Source organism: Mesoplodon densirostris, chromosome 3 (assembly GCF_025265405.1).
Source record: "Mesoplodon densirostris isolate mMesDen1 chromosome 3, mMesDen1 primary haplotype, whole genome shotgun sequence".
NCBI lineage: Eukaryota > Metazoa > Chordata > Mammalia > Artiodactyla > Ziphiidae > Mesoplodon > Mesoplodon densirostris.
The window spans coordinates 112,213,208-112,231,409 of record NC_082663.1 but is presented as its reverse complement, the minus strand read 5'-3'; the positions used below and the strand labels follow the sequence as shown (position 1 = coordinate 112,231,409).

Genomic DNA, 18,202 nt, shown 5'->3' with positions numbered 1-18,202 from the left:
GAAAAGTTTTATGTTTAAATATTTTTTGGTCTTGCCTTAAAATCTGAATTTTTATTTCATTAACCTGAATAAATGCAGAATAAGCACAGATCACAGTATTCTCTGGGAGGAAAGGATTCTAGCCAGTTCTCCCCAAGTGAGTCTCTAGAATCAGGGCAACCCCAGTCACGGTTCAAAGGGGTTTGTTGTCTGTTTTTCCAGAGCCTGATACTGAGTCTAAATCTCTGGACAATTGGAAATGTATGAGAATAACCTTGGCAAGTTTGTAAACGAAGAACAAGGAGGAGAGATTAGCACGTTAAACTCTTTAAGAGGTAATAATTAAATCAATATGATAGTTTCAATAATAAGAAAATATTTCAGTGGAATAGGGTCCAGTAACAAAGATTCTTGCAAAAATATGAAAAGTTCCTATCTATCATTAAGAAGTTAATCCTCAGAAAAATGAGTGAAGGGTTTAGAGGAATTCTTGGAGGGAGAAGACCATTCTGTTCCATGTTCATTCAGCACCCACCAGCAAACACAACAAATGTTTGTTGAATGAATGCTCATCCCTGGTAATCAGAGAAATGCAAATTAAAGTGACTACATATCGCATTTTACTTATCAGATTGGCAAAAATGAAAAATAAAAACCTGGTAATACCCTGTGTTGCAAGAGCGTGAGGAAATGAGCACTGTCATGTGCTGATGGTGAGAGTGTGAATTGGTAATGTTGCCGAAATATCGGCTTCCCTGTGCACCAATGCCGATCAGAAATACAGAGACAGAGATTTTGGAGGAAGAGAGAGAGATGGCTTTATTTTTCTTCCATGCGCAAGGGAAGACAGAGCAGGCAGCGCCTCAAGAACTGTGCCCCTCTGTCCTGGGGAATTACAGGGGGTCTTATAGGTGGAACCCGCAGTCCAGGGTAAGTGAAAAGGATCAAAGTGGTGAATGTCTTGCATTCTTCTTCCTGCAATATTTTAAAAGTTACTGCTGGCGTCAGGCAGCCTGGTAATTGGGTCTGTTCATCTCTGGGTTATCGGCCTGCGACCTTCTTTCTGAAATGTAAACAGCTAAGAGGGGTGATTTGCTACAAGAGGATGCAGCAAGAGTAAGTGCCAGGTGCAGGGTACAATTCATATGGAATCAGAGAGTAATTGGTTTTGCTTAGCTTTGTGAAGGACAAGTGTTTGTTAGTAGTAACAGCTAAAGTATAACCAAGATTGCTTAATTCTTTCAGGCCTGTTTATGCTGTTTCCCCAGCCTGCTCATTGTTTCTTATTTTCCTTGTTTATCAGAAGAGTCTCATTTCTATTTTTGCTGCAACAGTAACAGTCTTTTGTGGTCTGTGATAGTACAAAACTGAATATAGCACAACCGTCCATTACTCGGGGCTCACTAAATAAATGAGGCTGCTTCCTCTTCCGAGCAACCTAAGGAGAGGGTAGATCCACGTGACCCGGAGTCCAGGATGCGTCATCGAGTGCGAACAGCCACAATTCACCAACTCTGCTATCACTTATATTTTTTAAAAGTGCGAGTCTCTACAGGAGTGTGCAACCGAGCTGTGAAAGGCCAGGCCTCGGAGAAGGAGTGGCGTGTACTCTGGAGGCGAGTGTTCTTTTCTTTCTACTAAAATCTTACTTACTTACGCGCACACACACACACACGCCCTGCGCGCTCCCTGGTGGGGAGAGTGGGAAAGGAGAAAGAAGGAAAGAATACAGTGTGGGGGGGGGGCGGGGGCGGGGGGATCGGAGAGGACGGGAAGAAACCCGGAAGAGAGAAATGCTGAGATTGCCGGGAGGCAGATACCGCCCCCAACCAAACCGGTGATCTCCCTAGTCCTATCCCCCGCGGGGCAGTCCCTCCCGCAGCTGCTAGGGGCCGCCCGCGCTCGTGCTGGTGCCCATACGGGGCCTTTGCTGCCTGTGCTCGCCTTTGACATATCTTTGCACACAGTTCCTCACGCTGTAGAGCTCTTCCCTCCCTCATCCCTTAGTTCTCAGCTGACACTTTCCCTGACTCCATCCAGGTCAAACCCTTTGGCGTGACGTCCTCTTCTAGCACCTCAGACCTCGCTTCCCTATTAACAGGACTGCCCTTGTGATTCATGTCTGCCATCCACCCAGGCTGTGGCTTCCTTGAGGGCAGCACAGTACCTGTCTTGCTCCCCCTTGCACCCAGTGCCTAAGAAAATGCTTGGCACCTGAACAGGTGTAGCACTCGGGAGCCATGGCCTGTGCTGGAGGGAGGCAGGCCAGGGCACCGACACGGTTGAGGCCAAGCAGAGGGAATTTATTAGAGAGGCAGGGCGCAAACATATTTACACGGGTGCGCGGGGACATTAAAAAAAAAGCAGAGGCGGGGACGGGAGGCTCCGGGAGCTGCTCAGACGAGTTCCACCTTGGCATTGGGGTACACCGCCACCACGTCGTAGCCCTCAGGCGGCTTGACGCGCGCTTTGGCGTGGCTTTCGCAGTAAAGCCGGTCGTCCAGAAAGAAGTAACCGCGCTGCTTGAGGTTCAGGCCGCAGTCGCTGCACATGAAGCACTCGGGGTGGTAGAGCTTGTCCCGCGCCTTGACGATGGTACCCCTGACGGGTGATCGGAGAGGACAGCGTCAGGGGCTGACCGATCCGATAGCACGCCCCCACTAAGGGCCTCGGGCGGGGTCAGGGGACCATGGGGGTGGGGGGCGGGTGGGGAAGACAGGGGAGGTACTCACACGATGCCGTGGCCGCAGCGCGTGCACTCCGGCAGCCCCTGCAGGCCGCTCAGCGGAGCGCCTAGCTTGCCCGCCGTGGGCTTGAGGTTCCGGGGGCCGCCAGGCCCGGGCCGTTCCCCTGAAAGCCAGAGCACGATTGGCAAGAACCCGGTGCGGAGGTCAGAAAAGGGAAAAACTTCATTTCTGCGGAGTATGGGCCTGGGCCCGGCTTCCGTAGCCACCGGCAAAGAGACTGGGATGGGGGTTGGAACGGCGACAGGGGTTGGGTGGGAATGAGAAAGCCCGGGCGCAGCGAGGTGTGTGGGAGCGCGCTGAGGACACGGGGGGAGGGGCTAATGGCCGGGACGCCGGACGTGGGGTCGCAAAGGCGTGGCTTGGGCTGGTTGGGGGCGCGGAGTTCGGTACCTCAGGGAGTGGGAAGGCGGGTGAGGTAAAATCTTACCGCCCTCGCCGGCCTCTAGCATGCCTTGCAAGTAGCGGAAGGAGCCTGACTGCTTGGGCTCCGCAGCCATCGGCTCGGCCGACTCCCGAAGCATCCTGTACACCTCTGAGCCCAGGTCTACTCCGCAGTCGCGGCTCCGCGAAAGGCCTCTGGCCAGGTCAGTGCTGGGCGAAAGAAGATGCACTAAGGGACAGGGTTGCAGTACCAGCCTTCACTCTGCCAGCTCAAGGGTCTGGTGAGGTTTCGTGAGTCAGAAGGCAATCAGCTGAGACCCAAGGATCAAGTGTTAAGGGTCAGGATGGGACCTGGTGTGAGATTTAAGGGCTCGGGGATTAGGATGGGATCTGGGTATGGCATCAAAGATTATGCCTCTGTACTACCTGTGGGGTGGAGACACGTGCAGGGTGCCCAACTGGGCCAGTAAAGTAGCCTCACTGCTGCTGCCATTGTGAGGGACTGGGAGGCGAGGTGACTGCCCGTAAGGAGATCCCAGGCCTGGCCTGCCATCTTCTGGCCCAAGCCCCGTGGCTGAGGGCCACCTGCTTGTCGCTGGACTGCCATCCTAGGAGAGAGAGGACCCTGAGGCACTGGGAGACCCTCTGGGGTAGGACCTCTGGCCATTCCTTGTACACCCACCCCTGCCCTGCTATGCCAAGCCTTCTTGGGTGTTGGCTGGCTACTCTTGCTTGGGCATCTCTCGGCTGTGGTTCCCGGTCAGGGAGGGGGTTTGTGGGGAAAGACTGAGCCTTGGGCCTGGTTCAATCCCTGCAGAAATGAGAAATGCTCATGGAAAGTCAGACACAAAAACCTGAGTCCCTGAGACTCAGCGTTGGCTCATGAGCCCTGTGGTGGTTCTGACTACCAGTGCCCATGGGGGACAGTGTTGGGGCAGGACCATCCCAAGAAGCTTTTTAAGCCCAGCATGTCTGGTTCTGAGTGTGTGGCTTCCTTGCAGAGGTGGTCCTGATACCAAGTCTTCTTCTCTGTCAGAACTGTGCTGGGTACTGGATGGGCCCATGGCTGGGAATGCAAAAAAGGAATTCCTGTTCTGCAGCCAGGAAGGGTCATCAATCATTGTGTCCCAAGACCCTTTAGTGGGAGCAGGCTGAGGTTTAAAGGTACCACTGTGAGGTCAGCCCCCTCCAGGCCTGTATTTTTTCCCCCCATTTCCTGCTTCCCAGGCCAAAATAGGTGGCCTTCTGTAGACACAGCAGATAGGGGCAAAGCCTTGGCCAGGGCTCAAAGCTCCCCACACCACCACCCCACAGCCAGCCTGATGCCCATGGCTGAAACATTTGAGGAGGAATGCCCTGAAAATGCCTCCTCAGTCCATGAGAAGAGGTCAGTATCTCTGCAGGCATGGTTTCTGAATGGGGACTTCAGATCTTTGTCCCTGCAGGGCCATGTTGCCCCTCGCTTGCAGGCACACAAGCCTGCCCTCAGCAGTGTGATAACAGGCATGCACACTCTCACAAGTACATTTACAGACATACCCATGCATGAAGGCAACACATAGGCACCAGCCAGTCCTCCACCTACATACACCTAATCACACAGACACAGTTACATATACTTGGAGCCAGTGCTGGTCATGCTGGGGATGACCATGGTGACCTCCATGACACAGTTGGTGGCCAGAGCAGCCTGACTTTGGGGTGGGGCCCAAGAGCCCAGGCCATGAAGGTGTTCTCAGCCTCAGTCTGGGAGGTGACATGTCAATTTTTCCTCCCTTCTACAGTGTGAACAGGGATGCTAGGTGGGGAAGAAAGGACACCTACCCTAGAGGGAAAGAGCAAGCCTTGGACTCGGTCAGCCTCCAGCTGGGGCACAGTTGAGCCTGCAAGACTTTGCCCAAGCTGCTGCTTTCTACAGGCTCTGAGCTGGGCAGGGGCGTGAGGAATGGGCAGACTAGCAGCTGAGTGACTGAATGGGGGTGGTGTCCCAACTTCTCCCACCCCAACAGACAAAGGAGAGGGGGTCTCTCACTGCCCAGATGGGCCCCCATCAACGAGGCAACAGCAGCAGAAAAACCTTTAGCCTTAGCCTCTGAGAAACCTGAGCGCTCTCACACATGTGTCTTCAGGGCAGGCAGGCCGGGGCTGGCCTGGCCTCTAATGGGGACCAGATGGGCCATGGGCCGTGGGGGCAGGGCTGGGCCCCGTACAGAACAGGCTTCAACAGGAAGGGGGAGCTGGAGGGACCTGGAGGGAGGAAGCCCTCACTGACCCCCACCCAGCAGGGTGTGGGAGTTTATTGCAGGGTCATCAGAGCCACTGCCCCTCCCATGGCCACCCATGCAGCAGCCTCTCTAGGTCTGAACTCAGTGGTTAGGACACACGTGGTGACCTCAGTGTTGGTGTGAGTCTCAGCTCTACCGCTTGCTCACTGAGCAAGTTTCATCACCTCTCTGAACCTCAGTTTCTTCATCTGTGAAATGGGGACGATGGTTTCTATATCGTAAGTTCCTCGTGGAGATAAAATGAGACAGTTGCATACAAAGCACTTAGCACAGTGCCTGGCACACATCCATTTTTGGATGAATGGCTGTCATGGGCATTCCTGAGCCCCCATTCCTGGATTTCCCTTCTCCATGGTGTGCCTGGTACCATGTGTTCCCCGTGTCTGAGTACCCGCCAGCTGCCGATTTGGTTGTTGAAGTCTCAGTGGGCTAGTCAGCAGCATGGGGGTAACTTCTAGTTTGCTCATCAGCTCCAGCATGACTGTGGTCAGAATCTAGGACACTCAGACAGAGGTGGGCACTAAATCCAGGTGAGCAGGTGGCACCTCCCAGAGGCCAAGCTCCAGCTCCCTGCTGGTCTGGAGAGGATAGGCTGAGTTCTGCGCTGCCTGCTGCACCTGGCTTGCCTTAACCCATCACCTGGTTCTCAGTTCAAATGCCACCCTCTCCAGGAAACCTTTCCTGATCACTGTCCTTCCTCCACTCTGGGCTGTGTTCCCACGTGAGGGCTGAGAGAAGGAGTCTCCAATGACCCTATATGGAAGGTGGGCCTGAAGCCCCAGTTGGTGAGTGCCAGGGTACCTTGTGCTGGTCTTAGGGCCAGCTGTGGTCTTCCCCTCCTGTGATGGCTCCAGCTGGGCCCACCGCCCTCCCCCCTGCAGGGAGAGGGTGGGAGCAGTATGGAGACAATGGGCCCTGTATCTGTGTTCCTGAAGACACGGCCCTACAGGGGCTGGGTGGGGGTGTTTCTGTCCCCACCCCCCATGGAGCTCTTGACCTTTTAAGTACAAAAGGGGGGCAGCAGCTGAGGGGCTGCCCTGTTGCTTGTGGAAAATCCCCCTGCTTCCAGCCTGAGCCCCGCAGCCTGGCCCTTGAGGAGTTCAGTGAGGGAAAGTGTGGGACAGAGGGAGCTGTTCTCCAGCCCCAAGCCCCACTGGCCCAGAGCCTCTCCTGGAGGACTCAACAGACCTGAGCTTCATATTCCAAAGCTCAGGTCCCCTTGTCCTATCCATCTTGGTGCTTACACACGAGAGCTGGGCTCACACATGAGCTGGGGGCCTGTACTACGCTATTCCCGTTTTGCCCATGTCAAGTCTGGGTGATTTGTCTATGCCCCCCAGCCCCTGTCCCCATGGGTCCATGGAACTACCAGAGCAAGCTTCTGAGACCCAGGTGTGGCCACAAATCTCTTCAAGAACAGCTGAGGTCCTGGGTAGAGGAAACCGAGAGCCTCTCTGTGCCCTCAGCCCTCACCTCTGTCCCCTGCCACCCCGGGACTTTTTTCTCTGAACCTACGGTGCACAGTCTCACCTCTGGGCCTTTGTATGTGCTTCACTTTGTATGTGGCACACTTCTCTCCATGCCCCTTTGCCTCCCTTATTCTTCCAGACCTTCAGGTCTTGGCTTGGATACCCCTCTTCCAGGGAGCCCTCTCTGACCCCTTGAGTCATATACCTACTCTGGACTCCTTTGACCCCTGGCTTCTTCCATCCCGAAACTGCTAGGTGCCTCTCCCCTTCCAGAATGGGCACTCCCTGCGTATGGTAAGCACCTGGCCTCAGGGATGCCAGCAAAAGCAAGGTAGGGAACAAATGTCAGAGAAAGATGGGGACTGGGATAGGGGGTGAGGGAGAGGCCATGGCAAGTCATTCCCTCTGGTACAGCAAAGCCTCCGTGGAGAGACAGTGGATATGAGCAGGCCCAGGGGGCCATGGTCCCACACGCTGGGTCCCAAGTTCTGGCTCCATCTTAGACCAGTCGAGTCTCCACCTTGCCCAAACTCAGTGGCCCAGAAATAACGAGTTCACTCTGGATGCCTCAGCTTTGCCCACTTGGCCACCCCTCAAGCCCATGGCAAAATGAGGCCCTAAAGCAGCCTGGCTCCACCTCACGCTCCTTGAGGACAGCACCATAGCTGTGACTCTTGTCATACACAGAAAGGTGACTGAGCAGACAGGCCTGCAGCCTGAGGTCTGCTAGCTGCAATCACAGAATGGCCAGGAGAAAACTTCAGTCTTGGATAGGGCAAGGCAGTGCCTTATATTCTAAGGTTGGCTCTGCCCAGGTAGGTGCCCAAGGCTAGGATGAGACAGAAGAGTGCTCCATAGCCTGAGGTCACTTCACAGCCTATGGCTGTCCCCCACCCCTCCCCCAAGCCTGGTGACTTCCTCCTGATCTGGCAACACTGGGCGACAGAGTGAAACCCAGCTGGGTAGGAGGTAGCCCTGAGCCAAGGCCTGGCCCAGCCCCTGCCCACCACAGGCACTATTGTCCCAGAATCCAGGACTGCTTAGAGTACTGACAGAGCTCACAGCAGGTATCCGTCACCTTGGGAGCCCCTGATGGGGCATGGACAGAGCCCAGAGAAGCCTTCTGCTTCAGTCTTTGACCTGGGCATCTGGGAACCACAGTGAGGACATCCAATGCAGTTAAACCCGCGGACAAGGCCCGGCCTCTCTGCCCTGGGCTTGCTCTGAGCTAGGCCAGGCCAGGCCAGGCCAGGTGGTATATGTACATACCTGGGCCTCGGGATCGATGTGGATCCTGTGTGCCTGAGCCTTGCTGTCCTCTGGGGTATTGGGCCAGCTCCTGCCTTCAGGCCTGTGGCAGGAATTAGGATGGTCAGAAATCTCTGCTTACTAGCCCACCATGCCTGGGAACTAGGACCAAGAAGCGCTGGGGTCTGGGCCCAGGGCCACCCAGGACCAGGCTCGGTACCCTGCATAGATAAGGATACTATCCCAACTCTTTCCCCTGCGCTAGAATGCTGGCCTTCGTGGCAAGGAGACACAACTCTAGATCTGCCACTCACCTGGGGTAGGCTGTGTGCCCCTTCTCCACCAGCTGCTCCTTCCCCCTCTGGTCTGGTTCCTAGAAAGGAAGCCCTGAAGCTTCCCCCCCTTTTCACCCTCTCTGTGGCCTATGGAAGCTCAGCATAAAGAGGGCCAAGCTCATGGCGGAGCAAGCCAGGCCTTACACGTTGATCAGCTAGGAGCCCATCCACTCATCCCGCTTCCATTCACAGCCTCTGATGGGGCCTGGGAGTCAGGCATCCGTGGGTCTAGGAAAAGTGGAATGGAGGCTCTGAGGGGTGCACCTCCCTTACTGCTGCCGCTGGCAGAGTCATCATCAATGTCTGCCCAGCCCAGATGGGAAACAGGCCATTAGGAAATTCCTGCTTCGCCATAGAAACCAAAAGCCAAACACCACTCAGGAGGGAGAAAAACATCATAAACCTACTGTAAGTGGGGGCAGGGGGTGCCGAGAGGCTACAGGCCTGGGGCCCAGTCCTGCCACTGAGTGAGAAGGCAGGCCAGGAGGGTGTGTGGACCCCGGACAGGCAGGTGGGTGTGAGTGAGGCTGGTTACACCGAAGGGGAATAATGTCCCCACTCTGCCCCACAGGGCCTCCTGGGTCTTCTCAGGGGTCTTACCACTGGGCTAGCAGCTCAACCCTGCCCCTGTCCCCCAACTCAGCAGAGGATTTTAACAATCTGATTACATGTGTAGTCCACACTCACTCTGCTCTTCCTCACCATTGCCCATTCCTTGGTCCCCTGCAGGCTACCTCTCTTCTCCACAGCCTTTCAGAGGCCTGTGGCACCAAGGCTCTGTGGCACCATCAGAGTGGCCCAAAGGCATAAGATTGGAATGAGAGGCTTATTCATGTGTCAACCTCCACCCCCAGGTCTCCACACTTTAGGCTGAGCAGGTAGCTCCATCTGCCATCTTTAAGCCCACCAAATGGTGGGCTGTACAAATCCATCTTATATCCCATGTAATAGGTGACAGGGACCTCACCAGAGGCCCCAAGGTTGCAGCTGATGCCAGGAAGGTCCTGGACCTACAGAACATGCCCAGAAATTGTGGGTTAGCTTGGATTGCTGGATACCTGGCTCTGAGTTCCAGTCAAAGTAAGCATAGCAGGGAAGCTGGGCCTTTACTTCACTTTTCATCCTGTGGAGAAGTCTGTGGAGGATTACAGCCCTCTGTATGCAAGAGGGCAGGTAGGGAAGCTGGCCTAGGTAGAGCTCTGGGAGTGCTGGCACAGAGTAGCTCCCTCCAAGCAGCTCACCAGGCCAATCTTCCACAGACCCCATTTTGGGGGTTGTCTTTGGGGGCTCAGGCATAAGTCCTGGCATGACAGGCAGGATAGAGAGCAGGGCCAGAGGCCTTGCAAGTGAGAAGGCACCCAGGAGAAGAGATGCTGGCCCAGATGATCAAGGTGGCCCCTGTGTCTTGATCCCCCAGAATCTGCATGTGTGAGAATTAGGGATGGGGGCTGGGGGACAGGACATCAGGTTTTCACCCTGACTGAGAAGACCCTGTATGTTATCCTCACTCAATCCCAGATCCCCCATTTTGAAGTTGAGGAAGCTAAGGGCTCTGATATTAAATCACTAGGACAACACAGTTCTCAAGTGCAGAGCTGGGACTGGAACCCAGATCTGTGATAGGAGAGAGTGTGCTCTCACCTGCTCCATGGCCAGGCAGCATCTGGGGGCTAAAATACCCAGTGTGGAACAGGTCAGTGGACCCCTGGCTCCATCCATGCCTGGCTTGGAACAAATGGCCAGGGAAGGAAGGAAGGAAGGAAGGAAGGAGGACCTCCACCCTGCCCCCACCCTGCTACCCTCCCCTGACATCATTCCCTCTGTGGACCTCCTGAATCAGGCCCCTGTGAGCCTCCCCTGCCCCTTGTCCCACTACTACCAGGGCTTCCCTTATTCAGCCATGCAGAGTCAAGGCCAGAGGTGAATCAGGGCCCAGGAACCCAGCCAAGTTGGGTGGCCTCAGAGGCCCCTCGTGGGCAGAGCAGTGCTGATGCTTATCCCAGCCAGCCTGTACCTCGGTCTCAGAGAGGGTGATGAATGTGACCCTGCTTTATGGAGAAGGAAACCCAGGCTCACAGAGGTCATCTGGTGAGCCTAAGAGCCCAGAAAGTCTGGAAGAGGGCCAGCTCTGCTGAACTCCCAGGACAGAGCCTCCTCACTGCGGGCCAGGTGGAGTGTACAAGGCCCTGGACCTGCAGCTGGGCCCACTCAGCGCCGAGAGCAGAGTCAGGGGTCCTGACTTCAACACGGACCCGGGCCAGACATAACTGGGGCTACTTCAGAAGGCTTCCCACCATGTTTAGCGGCTCTGAGCCCATGGATTATCCCCTGCCCTGCTGGCTCTAAGGCCTGGTTAGCCGAGTTGTGGTTTGGGGAGGATTCACCTACACACATCCACATGGGGTCGTGGAAAGTCGCTGTTAACAGTGAACGTGGCAGAGCTGAGCAGTTATGTCTGACTTCCCTGGATCTAGGCAAGACAGGGGGAGGGAGATCCCGCCCAGCCCAGACCCAGCTGACTGCCATCAGCCTGAGCAAGGCTGGAGATGCCTCAGGTAGACCTTCCATCCTGGAGCATGTCCAGGGCACAGATGGGGCTTGGTGACCCCCCAGTCCTCCCCTTCCTGATGGGCAGTATAGCACTACACAGTCCACGGCATCCAGATTTAAGCAGGGCAGAGGTTTGGGCCATAGTGGGGACAGCTGAGGCAGGGCAGCTGTGGGGCCAGTAGAAGTGGTCAGCAGTCAAGCAGAAGGAATGGAGTCCTTGGGAGTGAGAGAGACCTGAGGTCAAATCTTGCTTCCCCATTGCTCTGCTGTGTGACTTGAAGCACCCTCCAAACTTTCTGAGTCTCAGTCGTCTCATGTGTAAAGTGGAGACTATATTAGGTTTTACCTTATTGAGTTGGTTTGACAGTTAAACAAGGTGTTGAACGATAAAATTCTTTGAACTGGTCATCGAGCTCGTCACTCATGGGTGGGAAAAGGACTGAAATCACACATACCTCACCCCCGGTTTGAGGCTACCCAAGGTCTTAGTTCAGCCCTGATTTTGGGCTGCCTACTCCCTGCCATAAGTCCCCCAGCATAGTTCCAGCCATAGGTTAAATGGGGGCTTCTTCCTCTCTTAAGCCACCTGCATCTCCAAACAGTGCCTGTCAAACCCCTGTGAAAGTGCTGCTCCATAGGAGTGGGGTGCCAGGGAGCTGAAGCAGAGAGGCTGTGTGAGGCCCAGCTCACCCAGGACGCTGGCCACCCAGAACGGAGCCTCCCCTGATTCACCCGCATCATCCTGGCCCAGCCTGCCCTGTGCATACCTGCTCACGGAGAGCGTGAGGTGGTCACGGCAGCCCTTGATGCGGTTCTGTGCCTCCAGGTGTGTCATGAGCTCTGTGCTCTCACCGTTGATGGCCTGGATCAGGTCTCCAGGGCACAGTGCAGCCAGGGCAGCCTTGCTGCCAGCATGGACCTGTGGATGGACAAGCCAGATGGCTGGACATCGGTCATTATGTGGCCTTGCTGCAGGCTCTGTTCTAGACCCCTTCTAACCTCAGAACCGGGCCAGTGTAGCCCTGCTGCCAATGTGACCTGTGGGTGGGCAAGGTGAGTTCCCACATGGCTTTGCTGGAGCCTCTGCTCTAAATAAGCCCAACTCCAGCACCTGGAGGTCTGGTGAGGTATGAGGGCATATGAGACGGGCTTCCTCTGGGCTGGGACAAATGGGATGTCATGCTCGCAGCCTGCATACATGCAAGGGACACAGAAGGATATGTGTTCTCCAGCAGATACAAAGCATGCACATGTCACATGTACCCTGTACTGCCCCACCCAGACAGACCACATAGTATCCCCTTGACCTGACGTTCAAACCCTTAGTGACCTTTTTTCCTCTCATCCCCACCCCTCCACATTTACCTCCACACACCCACACTCTATCCAGACCATCTGAACGTCAAGGGGGTACTCACGGGTACCAGATAGCTCTCACCTTCACACTTCTACAGATGCTGTTCCCTCTACCTGGAACACACTTTCCTTTGACCCCAAACCCTAATTACCAGCTTACGCCTCCTCATCCTTCAGGTCTCAGGCTCTCAGCAGAGGCCATTTCTCCTGGAAGCCTCTCCTCTGGGGTCCCACAGTACCCTGTGCACCCCCTTTGCTCCCCTAACATTGTTAGTGCCTCATTCTGTGCTGTCACCTCCCCAGGCAAGTCGAGGGCCATCTACTTTTAGCTGCCAGCCTGCACTCCCGGGTCACAATTTCACCTCCCCTTCCTCTGGAGGACAGGCACTCAGGCCACCCCAGTGCCACTGTTGATCCCAGAGGGTCAAGCAGTGTCCACATCTGGAGCCTCCTACAATGCTGGTCCCTTGACATGTGCCACATGAGGTTGGGAATAAGCTCACAGGAGGCCTAGGTAAGCAGCCTTGGGAAGGAATTCAGGCAACAGGACATCCTTTACTCTGTCCCTGGTCCCAGCACAGCCTTTGGAAAGAGACTTTAGGGACCCTCATTCCTCCCAGCCTCTCAAGCTGTGGCTCAAGGGCTGTCAGTGGCACTGTCCCTGTTGGGGTGGGAGCTCCTGGAGGCCTGGCCAGGCTCAGCTTAGCCAGTTCTCTGTAGTGAGTGGACAAAGCTGAGGTGCTGGCAGCTCCTTGGCTGGAGTCCTGGTGTGGGTACTGCCAAGCAACCTGCCCTGAAATAGGCTGCCCCAAGGAATGTTCTTCTGGAGCATGCTACCCTCAGCCAACCAGCCCACCATTAATGTTCCCTTGTAGGGCATGGGCACCTACACAGGCCTGTCTTCCCAGGGAAGGCACCCACTTGGCACCATCCCACCCTCCCCACAAGGCCCTGCTCTAGGCCCCCTCTTCTACATGGATACCTGCTCTGTGACATGGCCTGGGCTCAGTGCTTTAGCCATAACTAGCTCATGGCAACCTCTCAACCACCTGATGAGACAGAGGCTGTTCTCATCCTTATTTTCAGATGAAGAAAGAGAGGCTTTGGGGATGGGGCGCTTTGCCCCAGTCCCCATGCTGGAGAAGAGTCTTCTTCCTCAGGGGGGTGGCTAGCTGAAGGATGACTCAGCCAGCACAAGGGGTGCATTCAGGCCCCTGTGGGTGGAGGAAGTTCTCGAAAGCAGGGGTGGCTGGGACTCTGCCAGTTCCACTAGCTTGGGAGTTCTGGTCAGAGAGGGCGTGAGGCCAGGAAACCGTGACTCTTCCAACTGCCTTTACATGCATTGTTTCATTAGTCCTCAAGGCAAGCCTATTTCCTAGATGAGGAAACCAAGGTCCAGAGAAGTACAGGACACTCAACTGATAAACGGCAGAGTTAGGATTTCAGTCCAGACCAACCGATTCCAAATCCTATGCTCTTAACCAGTGTGCTTTTCTGCAAAAGGGAGTGAGGGGAGAGTGTCCCAAGTAGAAGGATTAGCATGTGTAATGGCTCATCTGGGAGTGAAAGCAAAAGCAGGCTCCTGTAGCAAAAATATCACCAAAATATCGGTGAGGAGAGAGTGGAAGACATGAAATCAGAGGAAAAAGGAGGGACCAGACCCACAGGCCTTGTAGGCCCAGGCGAGATGATTCTAAACAGGGAAATCGCAGGACAGAGTTGAATTCAGTCTGATTCCTCTGGCTGCTGAGTGGGGGATAAACAGACAGAAGGAAGAGAGAGGGGAGTGGTGAAGTCAGCTGGGAGGCTGGGGCGTGAACCAGCCCCTTCACCTATAGCAGCTACATTTAAAGCCCCTGTGTCACTCCACCTGGCCTAGATGCAAAAAGCCCCTACAGGGAGCTGGGCATACAGTTGGTGGTGTTCATTCCAGGCACTAGTTTCTAGGGACCTGGTAGCAACAACCCATTAGGATTCCAAGGCCAGTAGTCATTATAGTTTGTGAGGAAGGAGCCCTGGGCAATGTTTGGGGGGGCTCCCAGAGGCTTTGTGGGCTGAGGTTGCATAGTCCCAGCTCTGCCAGGCAGCCAGCCTCCTCTCTGTCTGAGTGTGGCTGTCTCCGTTGGGTGGGGGAAGTCCCGTAAGCATGGGAGGGGTCGGGTCTTGAACCCCCTCGGTGAGGACACTCCCACATATCATCAGTGTCTGTAGACCTGCCCTTGAGGTACCTGCTGGGCAAGCTGTGGCCTGTGTCTCCTCAGCCCCGTAAATCTCCCCAGATCCCACCCAAACCCAGGCTCAGCCATCCTGGCTCCTCAGGCCTTAGCTGCTGCTCTGTGACTTTGGGGGGACAAGGCGGGGGTGTTCTTCCTGGTAAACCCTTTCCAGCCTATCTGCCTGCCAGCGGCCTGCATCCCGATTAGCTCCAAACAAGGCCGCTGCTGTTGCTGCCGCTGTGACGTGTGGAGGCCTTTCCTCGGCGGGCAGGCAGCCGCGTGGGCAACAGATGTCTCTGCTCCCTGCTGCCTGCGGCCGTCAGCCGCTGCCACTTAGCCTGTCAGCGGCCTCACGCCCAGGGTGCCTGGCCCGCCGGCTGGCCTAGCACCCCCAACAGCCTGCCTCGGTGGACACACAACATGACACTCACTGGCAGACACAGATGTGCATGCGCTCTCTCTCTCTCTCTCTCTCTCTCACACACACACACACACACACACACAGGCCCCCAGCAGGGCTCTCTCAGGGAAGTGGGAGATGAAAGGCTCCCGGATGTGTTGAAGGCCCACCTCACTCAGCCCCAGGGACCTGGTGGCCATGGGGTGAGGGCAGATGTGGGAATCCTCCCAGGACAGCTGGGCCTGCCTGTCACCCTGGCCCCCAGAAATGGGATTCCATGATTCCATGCTCCACCAGGTGCCCACCCCTTCCCCTAAACTGGAAAGAAGACTCTGAAAGCCCATCCAGCTTGGTCCAGCCCCCATGGCGAGAGGTGGCGGAAGGGTGGGGGGAAGGTGCTCTCAGTTCCCCCGATACAGGGCCCCGAAGACCAGGGCAGCCTGTATGGGGTCAAGGGATGGCTCCAGGTCCCCTTCTCTCTTCCCTTCAGACTGGGAGCCCCCGAGGGCAGGGCCTGGGTTCTCTCCTCTTCTGTCCCCTAGACTGGCACCCCCAGGGGCAGCATCTGAGTCCCCTCTTCTGGCCCTTCAAATATGGGACCCCAAGGCTGGGCCAGGATCCTGTCTTTCCCAGTTCGGGCACCCCCTCTGACAGGGCCCGAGGCACGTCCTCTGTTCCTCTGTCCTCCTCAGATTAGCCACCGCCCGGGGTGATGCCCCCTCCTCCTCCTCCTCTGCCTAAACCTGGGGCAGTGCATGGCCACAGAAACTTGAGGAACTGGGCAGAGGTTATCCTGGCCCCTGGCCTTGTGTGTCTTGTGGCGAGGGGTTCTCACAACTGCATAGTCAAGTCTCCCTTTCCCCTGGAAGCCAAAAATTCCTCCTGGTCACTTCCCCTTAGGACAAGTGAGGTCATGGATGAGAGACTGACCAAAACCAGAGTGGGGAACTGGATGGATCTTTCTTTCTTCAGTTTCAGAGAGGACCCAGACCTCCTTGGGATCACTCAGCTCTACTGGCAGGGACCCTTGATAAGTGAAGGAGTCTCTCAAGTCATTTCGCTCGAAATTTTCAGGCTGGGTTCAGTCGAAGCAGCATCTCTGGGCCTCCGGAGATCAGTCCAGATCTCTGGCCCATGACTTTGGCCTGCAGTGAGTCCCCCAGAATGAGGCCATCAGGGAGGCTGGTTTGTGAACTCCTGGGGGGAATCCTTCAAGGGATAAGGGCAGGTAGGCCCAGCGGGAGGGGGAGGGGGCTGTGGCGACGCTGCCCAGCCTGGAAGCCTCCTCTACAGCCTGTGGGTCACCAAGGCCAACCCTTGGCCTTCGAGCCTCCAGGACGTCGGGGATCCGGGTCCCGGGTGGACTGTAAGGACTGGGTCTCAGATTCAGGACCTCCCCGCCGCCCTGTGGCCGCTGGACTCACCCGCGAGATGGTGAGGGGTACGCTGAAGTCCCGGCCGCCCACCAGGCGGAAGCCCCAGGGCGAAGGGCCGCGCAGGGTCACGGAGTGGGGCATCGCGAGCCGGAGCTGCGGCTGGAGCTGCGGCCGGAGCTTGAGCCGGACACTGAGGAGCCGCCGCCGTCGCCGCCGCCGCCGCCTGGACGCCGCGCCCCGCCCCAGGCCCGCCCGCCCCCGTACCCCCCTTCGCCCGGCCCCCGCCCCTGCTCCCCGCGCGCCGGGATTGGCCCCGCGGCCGACCCGACCCTCCCACTTCGGGGGGCTCAGAGGACCCGCCCCTCAGCCCCGGCCTCCTGCAGCCCGGCACCCCCGCCAGGTTCTCAGAGAGCCAGGACTGGAACGGCCCCGACGTCCGAGATCCTGCCCCGGCCTCCGCTCTGCGGGCCACGGACCGGAGCCCGGCTGTGGAAGCTCAAGCCTGGCCCTTTGAAGTCGCTTCTGCGGGGCGGCGCCCCAGCCCGGGGAAGGATGGGGGACAGGGGCAGCCCAGATGGGGGATGGGGCCGTGCCTTGCTCCGAAACCTCCTCAAGGTCCTGGCAGGCAAACCTGCGACCCCACCCCTCAGTGCGAGGAGTCCTCTGAACAGCGAGCAAGCACTGATGGGGAGCCCTGGGCCTGAGCAGGCCTGGGCCAGTGTCACAGACCCAGGATGGTAGCGGGCAGTGCCAAGTATGGGAGCAGGAACAAAAAAGTACCCAACCTCATTTGGAGAGGTCAGGAAGGCTCTCTGAAAGAGATGACCGCTGACTTGAGTTTAGAAGCAAGGTGCCCTGTCTTGTCCTTCCAGGTGTCATTGCTTCCCCAGGACACTCAGGCCTTCTCCAGCTGCGCTGTCCTTCCAGGCCTTATCCCTGTGAGTATGACCCCCTTCCCTCCTCCCTTGCAAGGAGCTTTGTTTCCCCAGGCCACCTAGAAAAGGAGCAGCTAGGGTAGCTGGCGTCTTGGCTGTGCCACGTTGGAGGTGTGTGAAGTACTGAGGGGAGTGGAATTTGGGGCAGCCCTTCTCTTGGGACCCTCCCGAGTCTTCTCTCCACTCTCAACCATTGTCCTCCAGGGACAGCCTTTGCAGGTGCCATGGCCTAGCCGGGGCCCCACTTACCACTCTCAGACCCTCCTGGACCCTTTGGTCTGGCGACATCAGGGCGGCACTATCTGTCATTCCAGGCCCTGAGGGGCCCCTAATTTAGCCATTCTTGATAACCCTGTGTGCCCTCTTGTCCAAGTTCTGTTATGGATGCTGCCCTTGGGATGCTAACAGGTTATGGGGTAAGATGTGTCTATGGGATCTGTAACACCTCAAGAAGGAGGACGCTTGAGAGGCACAAACTTAGGTTAGTCCAAGGAAGTGCGGGTGCCCTTCAGGGTGGAATATGGATGCCTCTCTGGGAGACAGGGTGCTGCTGTCTGTTCAGCTGGCAGAGAAACATGAGTGGTGTGTGTGGCAGTGGTGTGTGTGTATGTGTATGTATACATATCCAGGGAGTGCCAGCCATTGGGCTCTCAATACTGTGAGGGAGAAGGTTTCTGCTCAGCTCTGTACAGACTTAGGCTCAACGGGGACCGAGTGGAAGGGCCATTAAGAGAGTTGGCTGCTGGATGGTCTCTTGGGAACCCTTAGGCCAGAGGCTCCCCAGGACTTGGACCCCATTGAATGATGTGAAGATTGGGGGCAACTATCACTATCACTGACTGCCGGAGGATTAAGTGCACAGCATGGCTGGGTGGTCAGAAACCTCATCGGGACTCCAAGAGCCATGGTGAATGAAAATGGTGCA

General features: G+C 56.5%; 1 protein-coding gene across 2 annotated transcripts; it reads right to left on the bottom strand.

Annotated features, from left to right (window-relative positions):
* Nucleotides 1-783: 783 nt before the first annotated feature.
* Nucleotides 784-16,564, bottom strand: PDLIM4 (PDZ and LIM domain 4). Of its 2 annotated transcripts, XM_060093336.1 has the most exons (7): nt 16,391-16,564; nt 11,762-11,913; nt 8,131-8,212; nt 3,534-3,715; nt 3,154-3,317; nt 2,712-2,829; nt 784-2,580 (listed from the first exon to the last, which is right to left on the bottom strand). In XM_060093336.1, exons 1-7 carry the CDS (start codon nt 16,481-16,483, stop codon nt 2,376-2,378), a joined length of 996 nt encoding a protein of 331 aa, XP_059949319.1. In that variant the 5' UTR covers nt 16,484-16,564; the 3' UTR covers nt 784-2,375. The 2 variants fall into 2 exon arrangements, with proteins under 2 accessions (XP_059949319.1, XP_059949320.1); XM_060093337.1 differs by lacking the exon at nt 2,712-2,829 and having other exon boundaries at nt 2,510-2,580.
* Nucleotides 16,565-18,202: the final 1,638 nt, after the last annotated feature.